At 43.8% G+C, this 24654-nt stretch overlaps 1 protein-coding gene and 1 long non-coding RNA gene across 2 annotated transcripts in view; one reads left to right on the top strand and one right to left on the bottom strand.

The window, feature by feature from the left end:
- ATRNL1 (attractin like 1) overlaps positions 1-24654 on the bottom strand; it is a 1517170-nt gene that overhangs the window by 890735 nt on the left and 601781 nt on the right. Inside the window, exons 17-18 of the mRNA XM_033941321.1 lie at positions 12371-12559; positions 6062-6280 (exon numbers count right to left, since the gene is read on the bottom strand). Coding sequence (XP_033797212.1) covers positions 6062-6280; positions 12371-12559 — 408 coding nt within the window. The remainder of the gene's footprint in view (positions 1-6061; positions 6281-12370; positions 12560-24654) is intronic.
- LOC117359124 overlaps positions 1-24654 on the top strand; it is a 138365-nt gene that overhangs the window by 22420 nt on the left and 91291 nt on the right. The gene's annotated exons all lie outside the window — the stretch shown is intronic.

Raw genomic sequence — 24654 nt, 5'->3', positions numbered from 1 at the left:
AGTGTGTGAGGGTCTGTTTTATGTGTTTTCAGTGCTTATCTGGTGACTTTAGGTGGGTTTTTGGGACTTAGACCATGTTTTACATGGTCTAAGTCACAATGTCCAAATTCCGTCGATCGTGGGCTGTATAACTTACGACTAAGTCTAAGCCGGCCCACGTCCCGCCCAACTCCCGCCCTCGACACTCCTCCCAAAACTCCCCATTTAGCTTTGGTTGTTCAGTGGCACTATGAAGGCCTAGGCCGTTTAGAAATACGTCCAAAACCCATTTTTAGTATCAGCACTTGGACATATTTGAGAATTGTTCATCCAAGTGCCGACTTAGGCCGATTTTTGGACGTTTTTCTCTTTCGATTATGAGCCCCTTAGGCTGTAGAACTTCTCTTTCCTTATTCAATGTTTACTTCTAGAGCCATCATTAGTTGTAAAAACTTCCCTTTAGTTTTATAACTTAGGGGTCCTTTTACTAAGGCGCGCTAGCGAGTCTTAGGGCTCCTTTTACAAAGTCGCGTTAGGGCCTTAACACGCGCTAGCTGCTACCGCCTCCTTTTGAGCAGGTGCTAGATTTCCGGCTAGCACACGCTAATCCAGTGCGTGCAATAAAACCGCTAGCGGGGCTTTGTAAAAGGAGCCCTTAGCGCACGCTAAGTGCTAATGCATGCTAACGCGTCCATTATATTCTATGGACGCGTTAGCATTTGGTGCGCACTAGCGCGCCTTAGTAAAAGGACCCTTAGGGGTCCTTTTATCAAGCTGCGGTAGGGGTTTAACACGTGTTAAACCGCCTGCAGCGCTAGCATTGAGCAAGCGTTAGTTTTTTAGCCGGCTGCGGGGGTTAGCGCGTGATGAAATGTCCGACGGGCTAACCCTGCTAGCACGGCTTGATAAAAGGAGTCCTTAATCTTTTTTTTCTTTACATCCTAATGGGCAACGTGTGCTCAACAGAGGTTCTCCGTTTCTTCAGGAGCTGGTTGCTCATTGTAACTGCTTTGGTTAATGCTCGATTTCTGTCAAAAAGTCTGCACTGCTGCAATGCAACCTCCTACTTGTTTCTTTTGAGGCAACATATGTTAAAATAGAGACTTGCAAAACAGTATATATGAATCCATCTGTCTAAAATGAAGAGAAATGTCATTCCATACTTTAACAGCCTAATAAGAGAAAGTGCCCTCCAAATGTTTTTTCTTAATCATATTTTTAACAATTGGAAATTTTAATTTAAAGCTATGAAAACTTCTAAATATAACACATTTGCTTGGAGTATATAAGGAATGTGTTAATTGTTCTGCAGAGTATCCATAAGCTGCTTTTTGAATTTCAAGCCAAACTTAATTGGAATGAAATTTCTGCAATAATGGCATCGTTCTGTCAAAGCGATTTGCTGAAAGAAAAAAATCAACTTTGCTAATGTATTTTGGAATAATTGCATTCTTGAGAATATCCTCTCAGAAGTCCCATATAAAATAAAATGTCAATAGTCAAAATATGGCAGTAATATAGATTGAACTATAATTCTCAAACTATCTAGTCCTTTTACTAAGGCACGCATGCTTCAACATAGGCCTAATGGTCCTCAATTGCCTTAAACAAAAAAAAGGGGGGGTATTTATTTATTTATTTTAGATAAGATGTGTTACTTTACTGGTAAACTCAGTTATTGGTAACTGAAATGGGAACTGTGTTAAAATATCAGGAGTTAGTGGTAAAATAATATGTCGGAACAATAGCCCTTAGAGCAGGGGTATCAAAGTCCCTCCTCGAGGGCCGCAATCCAGTCGGGTTTTCAGGATTTCCCCAATGAATATGCATGAGATCTATTTGCATGCACTGCTTTCATTGTAAGCTAATAGACCTCATGGGTATAAAACCCGACTGGATTGTGGCCCTCAAGGAGGGACTCTGACACCCCTGCCTTAGAGTGAAGACCAGAGCTGAGATTGTGATGTCATAATGCCTCATTCCACCAACCTCATCAGTGATATCACAACAGTTTGATTGCTCCATCCTTGGCTCGTTTATACAGTATAGAGTAGTGATCTTGATTTCTACAGACATTTCTTTTTTCTTTAATTAAGGGGGGGGCATGTTATCAATGTGGGCTACCGTGTTATTTTACTGTTAACTCCAGTGCATAAAAAAGTACGGTAGTGATAAAATAACACTGATAACTATGCCCCTAAATTGTTTTTACGATTCGATATATAAGTGCTCAGTCCCTTTCACAGAATCAATTGCTTGTCCCCACTAACAACAAAAGAAAACACTATTATGAGATCCAAGACTTTTACTAAGGTGCGCTAAGCGTTTTAGCGCACGCTAAGTCAACGCGTGTGCTAACTGCTGACACATCCATAGGATAACATGCACGCGTTAGCGTTTAGCGCGCACTAATATTTAACTCGCGCTAAAAAGCATAGCACATCTTAGTAAGAGAGGGGGTTTGCCATTGTATAGTCCCATAATGTGGTATGCAATCCCTCCTTTGCAAGGCAAAAGAAGGAGATATATATATTTTTTTTAGATTGAATAAGCCTTTAAAATGGAAGATTATTTTTGCACTATTTGTACATATTTTTCCCCTGTGATTGAGTTTGACTTTATATTAAATTTTTTTGTGATTTTATTTATGTTAGTTTGTAAACCATGCACATGTTTGTACAATGTGCAGTAAATATATAGGGTGCCCACAAAAACACTCCTTGATTTTAAATGGTTACAAAACCAAAATTTATTGGAATATTTTATCACCTTTGAGGCTACAGTTTCATCAACCCATAAAATTTCATACACTAAGGGCCTGATTCTCCAAAGTGCATCTCGATTTTAGGCAGCTGTAGGCATCCTACAGCTGTCTAATCAGCCAATCGGGATGCACGTTTTTTTAAAAAAATGCTCCCCAGGCAGGCCTGAAGGCGCCTCCGGGAGCCTAGGGAGACCCGCAAGATGCCTAAGCTCACCTAAGGGCCTTAGGCGAACCTAGGCAGCCCTACGCGTCTTCCTAGTAGAGGAGAAACGCTAAAATGTAGGCCAGCAAAATGCTGGTCTACATTGTAAGTAGATGTAGCTGCTATACTTATTGCGGCAAGGGATCTCTCTGCCGCTGTAAGTATAGCGGGCCGCAGCGCCCTGACCGATCGCTGGCAGGAGGGTGCCCAAACCCTCCTGCCAGAAGATGCCCCCCCCCCAACATTACCGATCTCCCTCCCACCCCGACACTACCGATCGCTGCCAGGAGGGTGCCCAATCCCTCCTGCCCGAAGACGCACCCTCCCCCCCGGCGCTAACAACCCCCAAACCTCCACCCACCAAACTAACCTTTTTTTAAGGCCAAACGGTTCTTGCCCGTCCAGCCGGCAGGCCTGCCTCGTCGAAATGAGGCGGACCCGCCCCTTCCCGGCCCATCCCGCCAAAGCCTAAGGCTCTAGAAGCCTGGATCAATCAGGCCTTAGGCATAGCGGGTCCACCGATCCCCACTAAGTCTAAGGTCTGATTGGCCAATCGGGTCTTAGATTAAGTGGGGATGGGCGGACCCGCTATGCCTAAGGCCTGATTGGTCCAGGCTTCTAGAGCCTGGGCCAATCAGGCCTTAGGCTTCGGCGGGATGGGCCGGGAAGGGGCGGGCCCGCCTCATTTCGACGAGGCAGGCCTGCCGGCTGGACGGACAAGAACCGTCTGGCCTTAAAAAAAGGTTAGTTTGGTGGGGTGGAGGTTTGGGGGCTGTTAGCGCCGGGGGGGAGGGTGCGTCTTCGGGCAGGAGGGATTGGGCACCCTCCTGCCAGCGATCGGTAGTGTCGGGGTGGGAGGGAGATCGGTAATGTCGGGGGGGGGGGGCGGGGCGGTTGGTAATGTCGGGGGGGGGGCATCTTCTGGCAGGAGGGTTTGGGCACCCTCCTGCCAGCGATCGGTCAGGGGGCCGCGGCCCGCTATACTTATAGCGGCAAAGAGATCCCTTGCCGCAATAAGTGTAGCGGGCCATTTCTAATCTAACCTGATTCTCTAACCAGCGTCTGTAACATGGACGCTGGTTACAGAATCGGGGTTTAGTGTAGGCCGATTCTGAATAGGACGCTCTCCCGGGCGTCCTATACAGAATCAGGGCCTAGGTGTCTTGCGGGCCTCGCCTTCAATATAGGCGGCCTGCCTGGAGAGCATTTTTTTTAAAAAAAACGTGCATCCCGATTGGCTGATTAGACAGCTGTAGGACGCCTACAGCTGCCTAAAATCGGGACGCACTTTGGAGAATCAGGCCCTATCTGTTGATTACATACTGTGACAAACCAAGCACCGTTCTAGTTTTGCACCTAAAATTAACAAAAGGATCCTGTGCAGAAGAGCTGACCAGATTAGTGCTCGTGACCAACTTGAGGCTGACCTCCCTTGTCCATATGATAAAAGCAGAGGTGATTTGGATCAGGGACACCCGGTCAATACATCAGCCAGGGCAGCTAAAGACAAGCTAGCTGGCCCTAGGAATCCAAGGCAAAACAGACAGGGAAAGCCTGCAGTAGAACCAAAGCCTATCCCCCTCTACAGGCTGAAGGGGAGTGGCTTTGAGCTGGTTAAAGGCAGGCTGAAGCAAGCAGTAGGGGGAGGGGGAGGAGAGAGTCCCGAGGCTCAAACTCTCCAGCAGCATAGAGCAGGGCAGGAGCCTTGGAAGGAGGAAGCAGACTCTGAGGTCCCAGATTGGCCAATGCAAGAAGTGGAAGAAAGTCTCCCCACTTCTAACCTCCAATTTCCAGAGGTATTTGAGGGCATGGAAGTTGAGGAAGATGACCCTATCTCAGAGAGCCAGGCAGAGCTTATGGACATTAACCCAGTGAGTAGCTGAGAAGCAGCTGGTGGTTTATTTTTTCTTAGCAGCAAATGCTTTATGTTTTTGCTGCTTGCCTTTTGGTTAGACATTATTTTTGGTTGAGAAGCTTTACTTACCTGAGGGTTAGTAGCCTGCTTACTTTTATGTGAAGTTTGGGCTAAAGAACATTGAACTGGGTGAATGTTTTCTAGTTTAAAAACTTCACTGTGTGTGCCGTTGCTGGGAGTGCAATCGCAGGATCTCTCTTAGCTGTGCTGCCATCCAAGGGGCAGCTATTGCATTAGTGAGCCCTATGCAAAGCTGATCTGTTGACTGCTGCTATGAGAGATATCTTGGCTTTATATAAATGCTGTGAATATCTTTGACATGCCTCTAAAACAGCTGCTGCACAGAGAAAGTTTTGTTTTTGAATACAAGTATGTTTCATTGCTGAGCCAGAGTGAATGAACTCAGGCAAGACAAACTATTTGGGGTTTTTTCTTTTGAACCTTTATTTTTCTTTGAAGCTGGTTTTTGTGGAATGCTACAGTTATTTGCCTATGTGCTACACTTTTGACCGTGGAGGTCAGAATAAAACTGTTATTTGTTTTTTGAAGACTCCTGTCTGGGTTTGATATTTTGAAGCCTGTACTTACCTTTCTCTCCCAGGCCTAGGCAGTTTCCTAGGGCCAATTCAAAGACCTGAGGATATCCCTGGTAGTAACACGCCAGAGCAGAAGTTTGTCACTGTTTAGCTCCGCTCTGAGGAGTGTTTCTGACAATACACTCGATGTGCGCCCCCCACCTGTTACTCGGGAAACATCGATGCGATAATCGAACTCGGACCAGATTTTCCTAAACATATCTGGTGTGATCGCGTTTATAGCTTCAGTGATGCGTTCCTGCAGATCATCCATAGTTGCACTGTCTGAAAGTTGTAACTTCTGCATCAATTGCAGCTTATAAGGGTGAAAGTGCAAGCGCTTGTGTAAGATCTTGCTAACCGTGTTTTTTGGGACTTGTATTTGCTGTCATCTTATTTATAAACATATTCCAATAAGTTTTGATTTTGTAACCATTTAAAATCAAGGAGTGTTTTTGTGGGCACCCTGTATAATAACAGCAATAATAATTGCTTTTTATTTTGGCATGCCAAGTATTTACCAATATATGTAGAAATGGGTAATTAATTTAAAAAAACCAACACTTTTTAATCAGTGAACCACTCCTTCTCACCCCAAAAAAACAATAAGACTGTCACTCTTTTACCTGGACAGTGAATAAATGCCCACTCATAATTCTTTTCACGTGGGCAAAGACTGCTGTCAAGGTACATTTCATTTGTGGCCTTTCCAATAAGCTTCATGGGTCCTCTTGAAGATCCTTCAATACAAAGTCCTTTTCCCGTGTTACTGGGGTCATTGCACCATCCACAACCAGGCTGCTCTAGACAGAGTCCACAGGTACGAAGTCCACTACAGTTCTGAGCTGCAAAAGACAGAGCAAAATGTCAGAATACAGTAGACTCTCTACTAACCGGAAGTCAGGCAACCAGCAAAAAAAATTCTACCCCCCTTCCCCCCAAGACCACCTTCACTGCTACCCTCTACTCAAAACTTCTCCCGAAGCCACTGATGGTGCTACTCTCTAATCCAAATTCCCCCTTCCCCCAATCAGAATATGCCTAAGGCTCCCGGGCCTATTCTGATTGGCCCAGGCGCCTTAGGCCCCACCAGTAGGTGGGGCTTTGGTTAGGCTGGGCCAATCCGGCCCCATTCTTCGGAGGGCTGCCTGCCGGACGGACGGGTTTGGCACCCATCTGTCCGGCCAACCTAACAAAGGTACCGGGAAGGGGGGTGGGGGGGTCGTGGGTCGGCTGGGGGGGCCGATCGGGGGTTCTGGGGGGGCGGACGTTGGGGAGGTTGTCGAGGACAGGAGGGCCTGCGATCCCTCCTGCCCGTAATGTAGTGGGGGGTGGGGGTAGGGGGGTCGCCTGGACCAGGAGGGCTTGGGCTCTTTCCTGGCCCGATCGAGTCGGGGGGGGGGGGGGGGGGGTCGCCTGGGCTAGGAGGGCTTGGGCTCCCTCCTGGCCCGATCGTATCGGGGGGGGAGTCGCAGCTGCCGCGGGGCAAGAGGGCTTGGGCTCCCTCTTGCCCCGATCATGTCGGGGAGGGGGGGTCGCGGCTGCCGCGGGGCATGAGGGCTTGGGCTCCCTCTTGCCCCGATCGTGTCGGGGGGGGGGGAAGGTTGGTGGTTTGACATGGCAGGAGGGCTTGGGCACCCTCCTGCCTGGATCGTTGTGGGAGGGGGGATTCTGTAACCGGTGTTGTTTTTGACAGACACCGGTTACAGAATCCAGCTTTTAGGCGAAGGACTGGTTCCTCCTTTGCCTTAAAGCCCCCTTCTGTTGGACGTTTGTGGCTTAGGCGTTTTTTTGTTTCATTATGGCTAAAAAGTGTAGACGTGCTGTGGGGGTACTTTTAGACGTAGTGGAGATTGGGCGTTTAGGCAGAGGAAGGCCATAATCAAAACATGGACGTTTGTTTTGTTATGGACACTTTCCCTGCTTCTGGGTTGAACGTTTAGGGACTTAGGCCAAAAGGGGACTTAGACGTTTTTTTGATTTTGCCCCTCAATATGTGTAACTTGACAGGAAAGAGCCTTCGATCCGATGTTACATGGAAACTAATTTTGTGTACATGGCCAACCACAGATGGTGGAGGGAACCAAATAACATTTCTTAATAAAGCACTGATTCACACTGAAAACTGAATACAGGCAGCATTAATAGTTCAGGGCAGAGAAGAAATAAATAGAAGACCACAAAAATCATATTTAAGATTTGTTGGTTTTTTCCTATTTTTATCACTCTGTGATTACTTTCAGAAAGAAGTCTGTAGAAACACAGAAACTGATATTCAATGAAGATCTTTCATGAGCATCAATTGCCCTAGTTCAGACATGGGCAACTCCGGTCCTCGAGGGCTGGAATCCAATCGGGTTTTTTGAGGATTTTCAGCAAATTCGATCACATTTCCCCGCTTCTGTCAAAACTTCACTGGCTTCCGGTGATTTCTAGGATTCACTTTAAATGTACCTGCCTAATTTTCAAGATCCTACATGGCATTCTTCCTCCCCTAATCCCACTATCCTGGAATTCTTCGAGACCTGACACTACCAGATCCGCCCACATACTCAAACGATCTTTCCCCTCATTAAAAGGCATCATGTATGCAGGTGAATTAGGGAAATCCCTTTTCTTCAAATTCACTGAGCTTTAGAATAACCTCCCTGCCCCGCTGCAGAACCTAGGTTTATTCCAACTATTCCGAAAGCATCTGAAAACCTGGCTTTTCTCCAAAACGTAAAGCTATCTATTTAAAATGTAAAGCTAGCTATCCTCTTCATAACCTCTAATTTCTTGTTATGTCCTTCCCTCATTTATTGAATTACCTGTAAACCATGTCGAGCTCTATCTTTATGGAGATGATGCGGTATGCAAACTTAAGGTTCAGTTTAGTTTAGGATTTCCCCAATGAATATGCATGAGATCTATTTGCATGCACTGCCTTCAGTGCATATTCATTGGGGACATCCTGAAAACCCAATTGGATTCCGGTCCTCGATGACCGGAATTGCCCATGCCTGCCCTAGTTCCTCTTTCTACCATAGTCCTTACTCAATCTCAACTGAACCCATGGCTACAGTTCCCTTGTACTTTCTTCCAATGCCTTCATGAATGCTGCTATGTTCATACCCACCACCACCTCCTCTGGACCAGCCCCCACCCCCCCCAAATGAACCTTTTATCCTTTTTTTTCAGATTTCTACAGTTACAGCTGAAGTTTCAATGAACTTTCAGCTGGCATGTCAATCTAGATTCATTTTTACAATTACAATTAAAGCTTATATTCAGTAAAAACTAAAATAGCTTGGTGCAGATCACAATAAATATAGCAAGCAATTTCTAGTAAGATACAGGTGATCATAAGAAACACATTTAAATATACAAAATATTAAATTTACTAAAATTCCTTGAAAATTTTCTGAAAGTTTTCAGTAGTTTCCTAAATTTCACACACACACCCCTTTTACAAAACCGTAATGCATTTTTAGAGCCGGCCGCAACAGTAACAGCTCCAAAGCTCAGAGGAATTCTTTGAGCGTCAGAGCTGTTAACTTGTACTGGAAGTGACATGTACCCACTCGAAAGGAAAGATATTTCCTGTGGACAGGTAAGATGGAAATATGGGTGTACACTTTCTTGAGATATAGAGAGCAGAGTCAGTTGCTCTGTTTTAACAGTGGTAGCATGGTCCCAGGGAGACCATGCAAAACTTCTCCTTAAGTATTTGTTGAGAGCACAGAGGTCCAGAATTGGACAGAGACCTCCAGTCTTTTTCAGTATCAGGAAATATTTGGAGTAGAACTTTCGGTCCCTCTCCTGTAGGGGAATTTGCTCTATGACATTGAGCTGGAGGAGGGCTGAGAGCTCTTGGTTAAGGAGGGTCTTCTAGAGGGAGTTGAAGAGAGATGATTTAGAGGTTTTTGCTGTAAACGAAGGTCATAGCCCTGACTCACCACTTGGAAACCCCAATGATCTGTTGTTATGAGGGCCTATCTATAATAAAAGTGGTAGAGACAACATCTAGTGGGTAGAATGAGATAGAGATATTCTGGCTATGCTCTCAAGTCAAGAAGACTCCTCTTGTTTGGATTGAAGCTGAGTCTGAGTTTTCTGCTGCTTTTGTTGTCTAGGACACCTATGATTTGTTGAGCGGGTGGAAGTAGAAGGTTGAGCGTTTAGAAATATTGGTATATCTCCTCGAGGTTTGTGACTGCATCAACTTGAAAGATGACAAGATTGTCATGCAGTCAATATGTGTTTTGATCTTCTGTGTTGCCTATTCTATATGGTCTTCAAAGAGATCATCTCCTATATATGGAATGTTGGAAAGTTAGTTTTGAACAATGGCATCTTGAAATTTGAAACCATGCCTATCTGTCCATTGCAAGATATAAGATTTAAGATGCTCCAATGGTATATATTCAAAAGAGGATATTTTTTGTATAAGTGATTTCATATAGAAAGTCATGTAAAAATTGTAATTCAAGATTCTATTAGTGAGTATGGAACCTTTACTCCTGATGAAATTCTGAGCAAAAAAAATTGAAAATTCTGCACACAATATTCCAAAATTCTGCAAAGTTTATTTGTAGTATTTTGCATAGAATTCCACTATCCTAAGGCCTGAAATTCCTTCCCACCTTTGTCTTTCTCATGTTCAAGCCTCCTCTGTTCCTTCACTGATTCCAACTGCAGTTTTGTCTCACTCTAAATCCCACCTCTCTTCCACTCACACCCTGAATCCCCTCCCTGGCCCCCATGGTGTAGCATCTCTCTCTCTCTCATCACTGGCTAAGAATATCTCTTCCTCTCTTTCCACCCCCTTTCTGGTCTGGGTCACATTCTTCCTCTTTCTCCCATTCCCCCACCTCTCTTGTGACCCTCTTTCCATCGTCAAGAATCTCTTCCTCCCTTTCCACCACCCCTTTATGGTCTGAGTTTTTCTCTCTACCATTCCTCCTACCCCCACTTGTAGGTCCAGCATCTCTGTCCCCTAACCCCACCCCATCACCTATTTTACTCACATCTATTCCTCCCTTCCCACCCTTCTTTCTGGTCTGGGTCACTTTCTTCCCCACACCTTATGGGTCCCACATCTATCTCAACAACAACAATTTATTATTTCTATAGCACTACCATTGATGCTGGACCCTGTAGGTCCAGCATCCATGTCTTTTTCTCTTCCCCCTCCCCTGAATTGTGGTCCACTAACATCTCCCCTCCCCCTTCTGCGGGTCTGCCCTCTCTCACTCTCTGTAGTACGCGTAGCACTATATTATAACAGAAACAGAGCCCTGGGGATCACCCACTATCTATCCTTATCTGTCTTTTCCAGCAAGTTGGTTCCTTCTTCCATTAAAGGCTTGGATGCATCCCTGTCCATTTAAACAACTACCAAAATCGCCTTATGCTAGCATTATATAATGGATTGTGTGACTAGGTGCCATTTATAGAATAGATTCTCACTGCCTAAACGGAGGCACCCACTTTAAGAACTACCTCCACAGTGGCACATGCATTATTTCTGATCATATTCAGCTAGAAGCAGCTCTTAAAATGCTTCTGTAGCTAGAGGCACAATCTAGAGATCAGGGGCTCGAGTCTCGGTTCTTGAGGGAATGGCACCGTGCACTCAATGAACTGGAGAAGGAACTGGGAAATTTCTAAACTGCGACAACCTAAGACTAATAAGTGGTTAGTACAAACATTTCACCCAAACAATAAGCCAACACAAAAGCCCATTAAGACTTTGGCCATGGTTCACTGTTTCACACGAACTGCCAAACCGATTGAATGAGAATGCTGAACAGCACCTGAACTTAAGAACATAAGAACATAAGCATCGCCTCTCCCGAGTCAGACCATAGGTCCATCGTGCCCGGCAGTCCGCTCCCACGGCGGCCCCCCAGGTCAATGACCTGTAAGTGATCTTTTACTTAAAACATTTTGCCTTGTATAGTATCCCTCTAGTTATACACGTCCAATCCCATTTTGAATCCCAAAATCGTATTCTGCTCTACCACCTCCTCCGGAAGCGCATGCCAGGTGTCCACCACCCTCTGAGTGAAGAAGAACTTCCTAGCATTTGTTCTGAATCTGTCTCCCTTCAATTTTTTTGAGTGCCCTCTAGTGGCACTGACGCGAATACTGCCTGCTGAATTCTGTTTTCATCTTGAACTGGCATTTATTGTGTTGCTGAGCTGTCAAGGCTTATTTTTTTAGGATTATACTGGATATCGTTATATGTCTCCCTGACACAATGCTTGATGGGGGGAACTCAGTTATGTTTGGAATAGGCGTACAATCTTTTATCTTGAACTGCACTACATGATCTCTGATTATCCTTTACCAAGTTAAATAAAAAAAATTATTATGCATACATTATCTGGATGCTATTAAAGCACAGAGTTAAAAGTCTCTTTATTGTATCAAAAGGCTGAAGAGGTTTTTTTTCCCTGATATACAGTGCAGCGATTATCATGTCTGGATGATACTTAGGGCTCCTTTTACTAAGGTGCGCTAGCGTTTTTAGCGCACGCACAAAATTACCGCGTACGCTTCTAGAATAACGCCAGCTGAATGCTGGCGTTAAAGTCTAGCGCACGTGGCAATTTAGCGTGCACTATTCTGTGCGTTAAGGCCCTAAAGCACCTTTGTAAAAGGAGCCCTTAATTTTGGGCCCATTTTAACATCCCACTGGCATCTGAGCCTTTTTTTTTCCTCTTTGCAGAGGATTATCATTCCTAGCTTAATTGAGCAATCGCTGCTGCAGCCGGGCTCTATTTGCAAAAACACCAGCCTTTAGGGGATTCACTGAACAGGGAAAACTGCACTTTCTGGTCGCTATGCAAATGATCTCTGGGTTATTTTTCCCGCATTTATTAACAAGGAAGGAGGAAGTGAATGATGCTCCAGTCGAAGGGCTGCACTCATTTCGCACCAGTACTTACAAGGGCAGATGGAAGTTTGCCACTCCAGGCACTGTCCGTAGGGGAAGGAGATGATGTAGGCGTTGGAGTCCACACATCGCTTGGTGCTGCTACACCACATGCACTCCATGCCGTTACTGGTACAATTGGAGCATGTCATTCGCAAGGAGCACGGCGGCTTACACAGCCTGGCATTCTGATTTGGGCTCACTGGATATATATAAGAAAAAAGAAGAAGCAAAATTATCCTGTATATTTAGTAACAATTTGCAGCACATACAGTTTTTGTTTCATCCAAGCAGGGCCTTCTTTTAATTCATCTCCACAGCACCCCATAAAAATCCATCCAGCCATCTATTAGTTTGCTGCAGTGATCATCTTCTGCTCCTCCTCCTCTCCCCTTCCACCATCCCCAACTTCAGCACCGCTATGCTACAAGTGCTCCTCAATATCAGTTGTGTTTTCCCATCTCTCTACCCCCAGAAATGGTTACAGACAAAACTATTCTAAGTAGGAAGAAAGAGCAACTGGAAAATTATAACAGACAACTCAATATGCGTATACTCAACTTTCCAAGATCATTGGGAATGTCCCCTATATAAATGCTTAAAAAATATCTTGTTGAAATTTTGAACTCTTCTTCTGACTTAATTCCACCAATTAATCGTATATACTATATACTTCCCCAAAAGGAAATAGGGGTTGCTTCTGTCTCAGATGCCACAGAGCGAGCTCCTTTATTAATTTCCTTCGTCTTTGAGCAAGACGCAAATTCTTTTCTACGATTATACTTTCGAAACTCCCAATTGCTATTTCTGGGCAAAAGAGTCTCCATCTACCCAGATGTTGCGAGGCAGACACAAGAGCGGCAAAAAATATTCCTGGCAATGAGATCTGAGGCTATGACATTCGGTGCAACTTTCCTATTAGCCTACCCATGCAAATGCTTATTTGCACCCATTCCTGGTGTTTTATACCCCATCCCCCACCCCCACTCTTCCCTTTAATTAATTTGTTTTTAATGATGTAGTTATTAACTTTCCCTTCCCCTTTTCCCCTCAAGCTCATGTTCGTATTTGTAATTTGTCTAGTTAATGTTCAAATTCTCCCTCCCTACAAAAATGTATTTTAACCTTTCATTTCTAGCATTGTAAACCGGCCAGGTGCACGTTGATGGTCGGTATATTAAAATGAATGAAACTTGCTTAGTAAAGTACCTTGGAGTGAAATATGTTTTCTTTGTGCTTCAACACTTGCGAGTATTTCTTGATATGAAGAAGTTGGATACTGCTAGTGTTGAATGGTAAATGAACATCTACTGTGTAACGGGAATCTCTGTTATTATTATTGATTTTACTTTCTCTTCACTATTTCCTGGATCTCCTTTATGTCCTGATGGTGATCTAAGAAAGTTTAATTGAATGCCTTTGGGGGGGGGGGTCCTGTTTTTCTTAAGTAAGGATATCTTGTGAATTATGTCAAAATTCAATAAAGAAATAAATGAAAAATATATATATATTGCTGAATTGGTAAATGGATTAATTGGAAGATGTACCAACTACGTATGTTTAATAATGAATTAATTGATGATGTCATTGTCCCCATAAAATGGCCAGTCACTTGTAATTAGAGGAGCCTTTCTGATGTCCCATTCATTAGAGGATGCAGAAACGCTTCTCAAGGCCTTGAATATTAACTACACTTTTGTGTTAGATTTCTTTGATCTCCTCTGAGATAGTATTAAGAGCTGGGAGGGGGGAACCTGTCCACATAGTTATTTGGACAAAACAGTTGACCATTTACCAGCCCAAAAGATTGTTACATTCTGAAAATTTTACTCTGCTCAAGGCGAATGTTAATCCGACATATGTAGCTAGTGCAATGACCTTTTGTTTGTCGGAGTGAACTTATGGAATTCGATGGTAGGGCAGTCAAGAAAATGTGCCATAAATCATAATTGTTTGTTAACGTTTTCTTATAGGGTCTAATCGAGGACTGACTGTGTAATGTAGCTTTTGATGATTTTTCCCTCTTTTGTACTGTTTTGTAAACCGCCTAGGAATTGGATGGTAGAGAAATTTTAAAAATAAAATAAATAAATCAAATGTATAATCAGACACCTGTGGACAGGTGCCCAGAAGTTACCTTGTAGGATCCTATAAAGGAAAGTAAGAGCCTACTTTTCTTTAGAGAATATTAGCAAAACAGATAATATATCCATGTGGTGTTTAGGTGCAACCAGTTAGACCAGTCAGATATGGTGTAACTGCATCACCTCAAAGCCATAGACAGACACACGCATACTTTAGAACTTTCCATAAGATATCAGCATTAAGTGTGAGTCCACCTAATACTCTGGAACGCATTGCCAAAGGATGTGGTAAGAGCGGATAGCGTAGCTGGCTTTAAGAAAGGTTTGGACAAGTTCCTGGAGGAAAAGTCCATAGTCTGTTATTGAGAAAGACATGGGAGAAGCCACTGCTTGCCCTGGATCAGTAGCATGGAATCTTGCTACTCCTTGGGTTTTGGCCAGGTACTGGATTGGCCACCGTGAGAATGGGCTACTAGGCTTGATGGACCATTGGTCTGACCCAGTAAGACTATTCTTATGTACCTTCAAAATATGCATTATATAAGATATACAACACTTATATCCTCCAGTTCAAACGCTGAAGCTAAAGCTATATGCATTCTTATAGAACAACGCTTAGGCAGGAATCTGGCATTTTGGTGATCAGTGTCATAAATTGCATCATTCTACCCCCACCAGAGGCTCTCATTAGGGTAAAAATGAAATGCAGACTAGGAGATCCCTCTCCTCCCAAAGAAACCCCCCCACCGCCCAAAACCACATCCGATTAGAAAATGTTAACTCCCACTCTGAGTCCCTCTAAGCTGTGTGACAGTCTTCTACCTCAGCCCTGCCAGTGGTGAGGAGTTGTTTGACTGCAACATTTACAATAGTGAAAAACAGGCAACCCCTGCAGGACTCCAGGGAACCTGCCTTTCCCTAGAGATTGAAAACACTGACAGCAATGCAGCTCGAAGACTCCCGTATGACTTAAAGGGAACAGTAACTCCCACCCCCACCCCTTATTGATCCCCAGGGCTACCTACCATACTCTAGTAATCAATGGTGGTCCAGGGGTCTCACAGCAGAAGTGATCCCCAGTAGCTCCTGTCCCTGATCGGTTCAAAACAATGCCCACAACTCTTAGAGAAAGACTCATGGTACTACCACAAGGGGTCAGGCTTCCATATATGGCTGAAAATCAATCTAATCCAGTGGTCTCAAACTTGCGGCCCGGGGGCCACATACAGCCCACCAGATACTCTTTTGCAGCCCACGGTCTGTACTAGTGCTGTCTGTACTAGTGCTGCCCGCTTTTCGGAGCATCCTCTGGCTTTCCCCCTAGCCTCACACTCTTACCTTCAGATAATTACCGCAGCCTGCAGAGAGGATTGCCAGCGTTGTAACGATCCTTGCAGGCTGCTGTTGTTCTCAGCAGCACGTTCCCTCTGCCGCGATCCTGCCCCTGGTGTCAGAGGAAGGTCGGGACTGCGGCAGAGGGAACGTGCTGTGGAGGCCGATGGCAGCCTGCAAGGAACAATACAGCACCAGCGATCCTCTCTGCAGGCTGTGGTAATTAGCTGAAACTAAGACCAGGAGGCCAGGGGGGATGCTGGAGGATGCTACAAAGAAGGGGGGAACATGCAGGCCTTCGGGGGGGGGGAAGATTTATAAACTATAAAGAGTTTTACCTCATGTAAAATTGTCATTTCTTTAATAAGACATTATCTATTTTTTTCTGCGGCCCTCCAAGTACCTACAAATCCAAAATGTGGCCCTGTAAAGGGTTTGAGTTTGATACCACTGCTCTAACCAATCCATCACAATGCTAAAGCATCTGGGAACTTAGCAAAGTAAACTGGCTAAGCTTTTCATATACTAGCTGAATATCACTTGTATATGGATAATGGCCGTGGTGAGTGCATTACACATATATTCAGTGCTGCTAACTGTATGTGTAGTGGCACTGACTACATTAAAACAAACAAGCAATGTCTTGCAATACATGTGCATATAGTATACACACATCACACCATCACAATTGAGCTGATGGTTCCTCTCTCGCTGACGCTGCGGGAGTGTAGTGACTGTTCTAAACGAGCGAGGTTTTGCAATACAAGTACTTACAGTATTTTGTATTAAAGTTTTTGGGTTGTGGAACGAATTGTCTGAGTTTCCACTATTTGATATACGAATGTTTTGGATTACAAGCATGGTTTCGGAACAAATTATGCTCGCAAAGCAAAGTTTTACTGTATATGTATTTTTTTTAGCACCATGGCCAGCAATCATAAAAGTATGCTAGCGTACATCAATAAAAGTAGGCAAAAGAGCTACCGGATCATTTTCATTGTTTATGTGTATATGGTGCTGCTTGCAGGACGGGTGTGGCAATGAAACAGGCAAGCGAGCATAACATGTTTTGGTGAAAACAACTCATAACCATGGAAATGTTCATGCCGTAGCTATTATGGAGTTTGTGTAGTGCAACCAAAGTTGCTCACTGCCAATCTGTGGTGTGACTTAATTGCTTAGCAAGCTAATCCACGCTGATAATCGGCAATTAGCACATAATAACTGGCACTAATTGGCATGGGATTGGCATGTGGGATCTCTTCATGGAGGTAGTTAGGGGGTGGGCCATTAGTGTGGGCAGACTAGATGGGCCGTGGCCCTTTTCTGCCGTCATGTTCTATGTTTCTATGTTTCAACTTTCTAAACGTATTCTATAAAGTGATGCACAGAAATTCTCGTGTGCAAATCTCAAAAAGGAGAAGGGCTTGGGAAGGACGTGGTCATTCACAAAAACGTTAGGCACGCTATTAAAGAACAGACAGAATCTGTGTACAGCTTAGGTGCAGGTATCTAGGCCTGCTTTTCATTGGCCTAAATCAGGGGTGTCCAACCTGTGGCCCCGTGAAGTATGTTTGTGCGGCTCCGGTCGAGGGTGTTTACCGTCTTGCTGGTTCCCTCCTCTGTCTTGCTGCAGCGTTTGCCTATTTAGCAATTTCCCAAAAGAATATCGATGATTACAATTAGTGCAAAATGCAGCGGTCAAACTGATTTTCGGGCTGAAGAAGTTTGATCATGTGACACCTTACTACCGACAGCTGCATTGGCTACCGATGGAGGCACGCGTAAAGTTTCTGCTTTAAAGTACTATATGGACTAGCCCCTAAATACATAACTGACCTTTTCTCCTTCTCAGCCAACAGACATAAGAGAAGTTCACATTCGATCTTTGTTTCCCCTCCAGTTAAGAGGATGTAAACTCAAAAGACACCATCAACACCTTCTCTCACATCAGGCAGCATTATGGGGTAAAGATCTAGAACAATTGCTTACGCCTACTACTTATGGAGAATTCCGGAAACGCCTAAAAACATATCTGTTCCTGAAACACCTAGACAGTTGACCCGTACAACTCTTTCTCCTCAATAACTGATCCCTTGAGCTGTTAGCCACTATCTTTCACCTGTTAAGTTCAATCTATTTGTACCTCTTTTAATCTTTGTAAACTGCATAGAATTTCATGGTCCTGCGGTATAGAAACTGTTATTATTATTATTTTCTTTGGCCAATGCGGCCCAGGGAAGCCAAAAGGTTGGACACCCCAGGCCTAAATTTTAGCCATGCGTATGGGTACTAAGCACGATTCTAGGCATTTTATAGAATCATACTAGGTACCATCCTTTTTCCCCCTGATTTATTTAGCATCATAAGTAGTTGTGAATAGTCCTATACCTGCTCAGATTACAAAATTTTAGAATGTGAGAATTTGGAGGTGTTCTCTCCAGAAGAGAAGGGGCAAGGCTGGGCTATGTTTCCTTCCAAATATTACCAAGTTATCTTCGGATGCAGGAGACGCGTTTAGCATTCCATTTAAAAGTCTGATCGGACCTGTTACACCCTGAGGCAGCAGACTTGTGAAACGCTGGCCACCATTGGTGTACCGATCAGCTGAAGATAAGTTGAAAAGATTTTTCTCCTATCATTTTGCGTCTTCTACAAGCACAGCACAGAGCTTTCTTCAAACTTAATGAAGGTTTTATGCCAATGAGGTGACCGCTCAACCACCTTTAAAACCACATTTGTGGAGTTGGGAGGGCCCTTGTCTGAGGCTTTTTCCTTCTTTTTCAAATTGCCGTAAAGCCTGTGCTGTTCTGAGTGTGTCCCACTTGCTATTTTGCATCATTTACAGTGAAAGTGTTTTCATATATCCTTCCAAATATTAAACATCTGTTTCTACTTCTGGCCCAAATAGGAAACTCCTTGTGAGGAAAGTCCATAAACTTCCACGAATGGCAGAAGCAGATACTTTGAACACTACATTTGAAAATCAAATTTCTAACTTATGAAGGAAGATTTTTATATATTATGAAGAAACTTAGGCTAGTGAAGTCATGCTTTTTTGAATTTCATTTGCAGTTAGTGTTACCTCAACTTGATTACTGTAATTATTTATATTTGAACTTAACATCAAAACTGATTTTAAAAAATTGCATTTGTTCCAGAATACTACGGTTAAATTGATTTTTGATCTAAAAAGATATGAAAGTGTTGCATTGGCGTATAAGTTGTCGGTTGAGAGGCAAATTCAGTTTAAATCAGCTTGCAGAGTCTCTCTTCAGATAATCTGATTTTGCTTTTTTCTCATTTGCCTTATTCTTCCACTAGATTATGTGGTACTTTATTACTACATTTTCCACAGATTAGAGCAGGGGTGTCAAAGTCCCTCATCGAACTCCGTAATCCAGTTGGGTTTTCAGGATTTCCCCAATGAATATGCATGAGATCTATTTGCATGCACTGCTTTCAATGCATATTCATTGGGGAAATCCTGAAAACCCAACTGGATTGCGGCCCTCGAGGAGGGACTTTAACACCCCTGGATTAGAGGAATATGGTATAAACCAGTGATTCCCAACCCTGTCCTGGAGGAACACCAGGCCAATCGGGTTTTCAGGCTAGCCCTAATGAATATGCATGAGAGAGATTTGCATATGATGGAAGTGATAGGCATGCAAATTTGCTTCATGCATATTCATTAGGGCTAGCCTGAAAACCCAATTGGCCTGGTGTTCCTCCAGGACAGGGTTGGGAACCACTGGTATAAACGACAGCTCGACTCCTCTTTTGCTTACGCTGCCATTACAATTTGGAATAATCTACCTCTTTACATTAGGAAGGATATCAATTACTTAAGGTTTTGCAAAAATTTGAAAACCTTTTTTATAAGATTTGTTTTAATATTCATATTATGATAATATTTTAATTCTTGATTGCTTTTGTATTTTCCCATAGATTTTACGGCCTCTTTGAATGTAAATCGCCTTGAGCCTTTTGGGTATAGTGTGATTAATAAGTTGTGTATTAGATTAGATATTTCTGCAAAATCAAGTAGAAACTGTTGCATAGATTAGCAAACTGATATTTTCAATTCTTCTGTTCTTACGTAATGGTGTGTAGCATGTTATGGAGTCAGGCAATCCAGCTGAGTTCATCTCCTGTTGTTCCAAACTCAAACCCAAGGCAAAGTATTCTCATCCAGGGACCTTTTTTACCACTGCTTTTGCTAGTCAGACACTGCATAAGCAAAGCCACTTATGTCATGGGTGATAAAAGCCCTCTTATGTCTTTCCAAATGTGTGATTTATCAAATCAATATCTTGCTTCATTGTTTAGATAAATGCAAATAGAAATAAGCACAGACCAGAACGAGAGAACAAAATCAAACAAATAATTGAAATCTAAAAGGTTCTGATGAACAAATGTCCTCTCTGGCTGTGCACTGTGCTCTGTATAACAGAGAGCTGTAATGAAAATGTGAATGTCTAGCTATAGATTTTATGGATTTTTGCCTCCAGTCAGGTAATAAAGAAACCAAGGCATGTAAGTGCACTGTCACTGCACTATATAACTCTTAAGTAATTGCGGACTATAGGGGAGAGAAGATATGAAGAGGAAGGTTTTCACTGTTACAGCACATCTCTGGTTTATGAAGCCACGATGGATAAAAAGTCATGGGGGGGGGTTCCCTTTAGGTTTTACCTGAAGTACCTGGAAGCTGCTGATATTTCTAAGACTTTCAATCAAGTCAAATACTGGCTGCCCTACTTCTGCCGAGTAGGGATCAGTCCTTCATCTTACTCTTTTCCACATTTCTGTGAGCAGATGGACTGTTAAAGGATTGCCTCTTTGCGGATTATTCTAAAATCTGCAATAGGGCAGGCCCACTTGATGGTACAGATAGCATGAAGGAGGATCTAAAACAGTGGTCTCCAACTCCAACCCTTTGCAGGGCCACATTTTGGATTTGGAGGTACTTGAAGGGCCTCAGAAAAAAAATAGTTAATGTCTTATTAAAGAAATGACAATTTTGCATGAGGTAAAACGCTTTATATTTTATAAATCTTTCCTTTTGGCCAAGTCTTAATAATAATATTGTAATTTATAGCTAAAGACACATATGATCAAGAAACGGTTTTATTTTACTTTTGTGATTATGATAAACATACTGAGGGCCTCAAAATAGTACCTTGCGGGCCACGAGTTTGAGACCACTTCTCTAAAAGCTTCAAGAGTCGTAGAATTGACAGTGAAGATCTGATGATTAAAAATGCTGGACCATGCATTTGGGCTACGAAGACTGAAGGGAGTGGTACAATATAATAGAAATCACTAATGTCATGTAATGTAGGGGGTAAAGTACTTTTGTGCATGAATGGGGAGCAGGACTTCAGGGTGATCATATCAGATGATCTTAAAAGTGGCCAATCAGGTAGCAAAGGTGACAGCAAAAGCCAGAAGGATGCTTAGGTGCATAGGGAAAGGAATGACCAGCAGGAAAAAGGAAGCGATAGTGCCTCGGTATGTCTCTGCTGAGACCTCAGAGTACTGTGTACAATTCTGGAGACCACACTTTCAAAGGGATAACAGCAATTCAGAGTCAGTTTAGAAGGCCGTTATTCAAATGGTCATTGGTCTTCATCATGAAGTCTACAGGGACAGACAAGGATCTCGATATGTACATATTGGAAAGAAAGGCACAACAAAGGGGTCAATAATTCAGCCACGGGTGTAAAGTTCACTTTATTGATAGTAGCACTGCAAGGATTCAAACATTCAACACTGACAGTGTTTCGGCATGTAGTTAAAATAATATGAAACACAATATAAACTAATAAAATCACATCAAGCAAAATATATATATACTAGTGTTTTAGCCCGTTATATTAACGGGTGCTAGAGTAGATGTCTGTCTGTCTATTTTGTTATTTTTAATTTGTCTCTCTCTCCTTGGACGCTGTCATTCTTTGTCTGTGTCTTTCCCTGGCCCCCTGTCTGTCTATCTTTATTTCTAACTCTATCCTCTTCCCTCAATCCTGCATGTGGCCTTTTTTCTTTCTCCTCCCCACTTCCTTCCAACATCTGCTCCCCCTGTCCTCCACACTTCCATTCGGTGTGTCTCCCTCTCTCTACCCCTTCCATCTACTCTTCACCCTCTGTTATGCCCCTCTCTTCTCTTTCCATCCAGTGTCCGCCCTCTCTCTCTCTCTGTTACATATGGCCTCTCTCCATCTCCTCCTTCCTTTTCCCTTGGTCTGGCATACCTTACTCCTTCCCTCCAAGCCATTCTCTCCCCCTCTGCTCCCTTTCCTCATTTAACTACTTCATTGGTCAGCAGCAGCATTTACAATTCATTGCTGTTGCTGGCTTCAGGTCTTTCTCTCTGGCCGGTCTTGTCTTCATGAAAACAGGAAGTAGGCAGAACCGGCCAGAGAGGAAGGCCTGAAGCCAGCAACAGCAGCGAATTGTAAACGCTGCTGTTGCCTGAAGCACCCGAGGCAGACGCTTCTCTCCCAGCGAGATGACTTTAATATCAAACCTCCCTCCAGCGTTGGCAGCCGCAGCACGCTAAACAGGCTGCTTCGCGGCTTTCTTCTGCCGTTGAGTCCCTCTGTCGCGTCATTGATGACGTCATCAGTGACGCGGCAGAGGGACTCAAATGCAGGAGAAAGCCCGAAGCAGCCTGTTTAGCGTGCTGCGGCTGCCAACGCTGGAGGGAGGTTTGTGCCGGTATGTGCAGAACCGGTATGTCCCTCCCCCTCCAGTAGTGTGCAGCAGCATCCTCCCACGATCCTGGGTCGGCCACACGCTTGTGCTGGGGACTCGTACAGTCCAGTCCTTCCGGCGACTGTAGGGAAGTGCTGGGGATTCGCGCATGCGCACTCATGCGGCCACGGAACTACTGATCATGGAAGCACGCAAATAGGAGTGCGCATGCGCGAGTTAGCCTTTTATTATATAGGATATATATATATAGACACACATACACACACAGAGTATATTATTAAACAGAAAATGATAAAATCAATTGGCAAAGACAAATAGACCAATACATTGAAATTATGAAAACAAGATACAGTAAAACTTGGATTGCAAGTAACTTGGTTTGCAAGTGTTTTGCAAGACAAGCAAAACATTTTATTAAATTTTAACTTGATAAACAAGCAAAGTCTTGCGATACAAGTACATACAGTGTACACGCATCACATGCCACATCATCACAACTGAGCCGATGGTTCTTCTCTCTCTGATGCTGCGGGAGTGTAGTGACTGCTCTAAATGAGCAAGTTCTTGCAATACAAGTACAGTACTCGCCCCAAATTTGCGGGGATTCTGTTGAAGGAACCCCACGAATTTAAAAAAAAAAAACGTTAATGCAGTTTTTCACCTGTCAAAAGGCTATACCAATCAGGAGCTGCTTTGACACGCAGCTCCTGATTGGTGTAGCCCGACTTTACTACAGGAAGAAACGATTGGAGCAGACCGCGAATGAGCGAGTCTGCGATTCACGAACCGCAAATTCACGGGGGAACGTATAGAGGGGCATAATCGAAAGGGACATCTAAGTCCGTTTACGTCCATCTCACAAGTCGTCCAAAATAAATAACAGCTTAAGACACATTTTCGAAAGATACGTCCAACTTTTTTTTTCCTTTCGAAAATCGTCTAATTATACGTCCTGCCGATCTGATCGTCCAAGCTGCTAAATCGTCCATCTTTATACCACATTTCCGTCCAAGTCCAAAACGCCTAGAACAAGCCCTATTGGACGTGGGAGGGGTCTGCAAAGTGATGGACTGCACACCCAGACATGCCACCTAAATAGTGGGGTACCTTACAGGGCACTGCTGTGAACTTCACAAAAAAGGTGCCATGTCTTCTCCTCCTTACAACTCCCTTATACGTTACGGTGAGCCCCGAAAACCACCTCCAGAATCCCCTAGACCCACTTATCTACCACCCCAATAGTCCCTATGGCTGCAGGAGCCACTTATATACCAGTAAAAAAGGATTTTAGGGGTGTATAGGGCAGTGCACATGTTTAAGTATCAATGCAGTGCTTACAGGGGCTTTTGGGCATGGGTCCTCCTCTCTATGGGTCCCTAACCCACCCCCCAAGATGACTTAAGCTGCCTCTGTGCTGGACGACTAGGCTTTCCTATGCCAGGCGGCCAGGTGATGATGGTCTGGAGGCTGAATTTTAAAGTTGTTAATAAAATTTTTATTGGAGGGGTCGTTGATCACTGGGGTAGTGTGTGGGGGTCTGTTTTATGTATTTTCAATGTTTATCTGGTGACTTTAGGTGGGTTTCTGTGACTTAGACCATGTTTTACATGGTCTAAGTCACAACGTCCAAGTTCCATCTAGGCTCTGTTGTAAAACTTTCGGTTGCACATGCTGTACGACTACAGCATCCGGTAGCATCCGGTAGCATTCCATCCGGTAGCATCCATTCCATTTTTCGTAAAAATAATGGAAGGCTTAGTACACACCCAACTGATGGACTACCTTGATCAATTCTCACTACTACATGAAACTCAGTCTGGCTTCAGACCTCTATTTAGTACTGAAACGGTGATTGCAGCGACCCTAGAATACTTACGCAACTTATTCAGCAAAGGCCATAACGCCTTAATCATGCAATTCGACATGAGCTCGGCCTTTGACTTGGTGGATCACGAAAAATTACTACAATGTCTAGACGCAATTGGCATCGGAGGTGAGGTACTTGACTGGTTCCGAGGATTCCTTACGACCCGCACCTATCAAGTACGCTTCAACTGCAACCTCTCTAAAATATGGAGAAACCCATCAGGCGTTCCACAGGGATCCCCACTATCCCCACTACTCTTCAACGTCTATATATCTTCACTAGACATGCAGC

This window comes from Geotrypetes seraphini, chromosome 4, assembly GCF_902459505.1.
Source record: "Geotrypetes seraphini chromosome 4, aGeoSer1.1, whole genome shotgun sequence".
In the NCBI taxonomy this organism is placed as follows: Eukaryota; Metazoa; Chordata; class Amphibia; order Gymnophiona; family Dermophiidae; genus Geotrypetes; species Geotrypetes seraphini.
The sequence above is the reverse complement of the archived record's forward strand: the minus strand, read 5'-3'. Positions and strand labels throughout refer to the sequence as shown.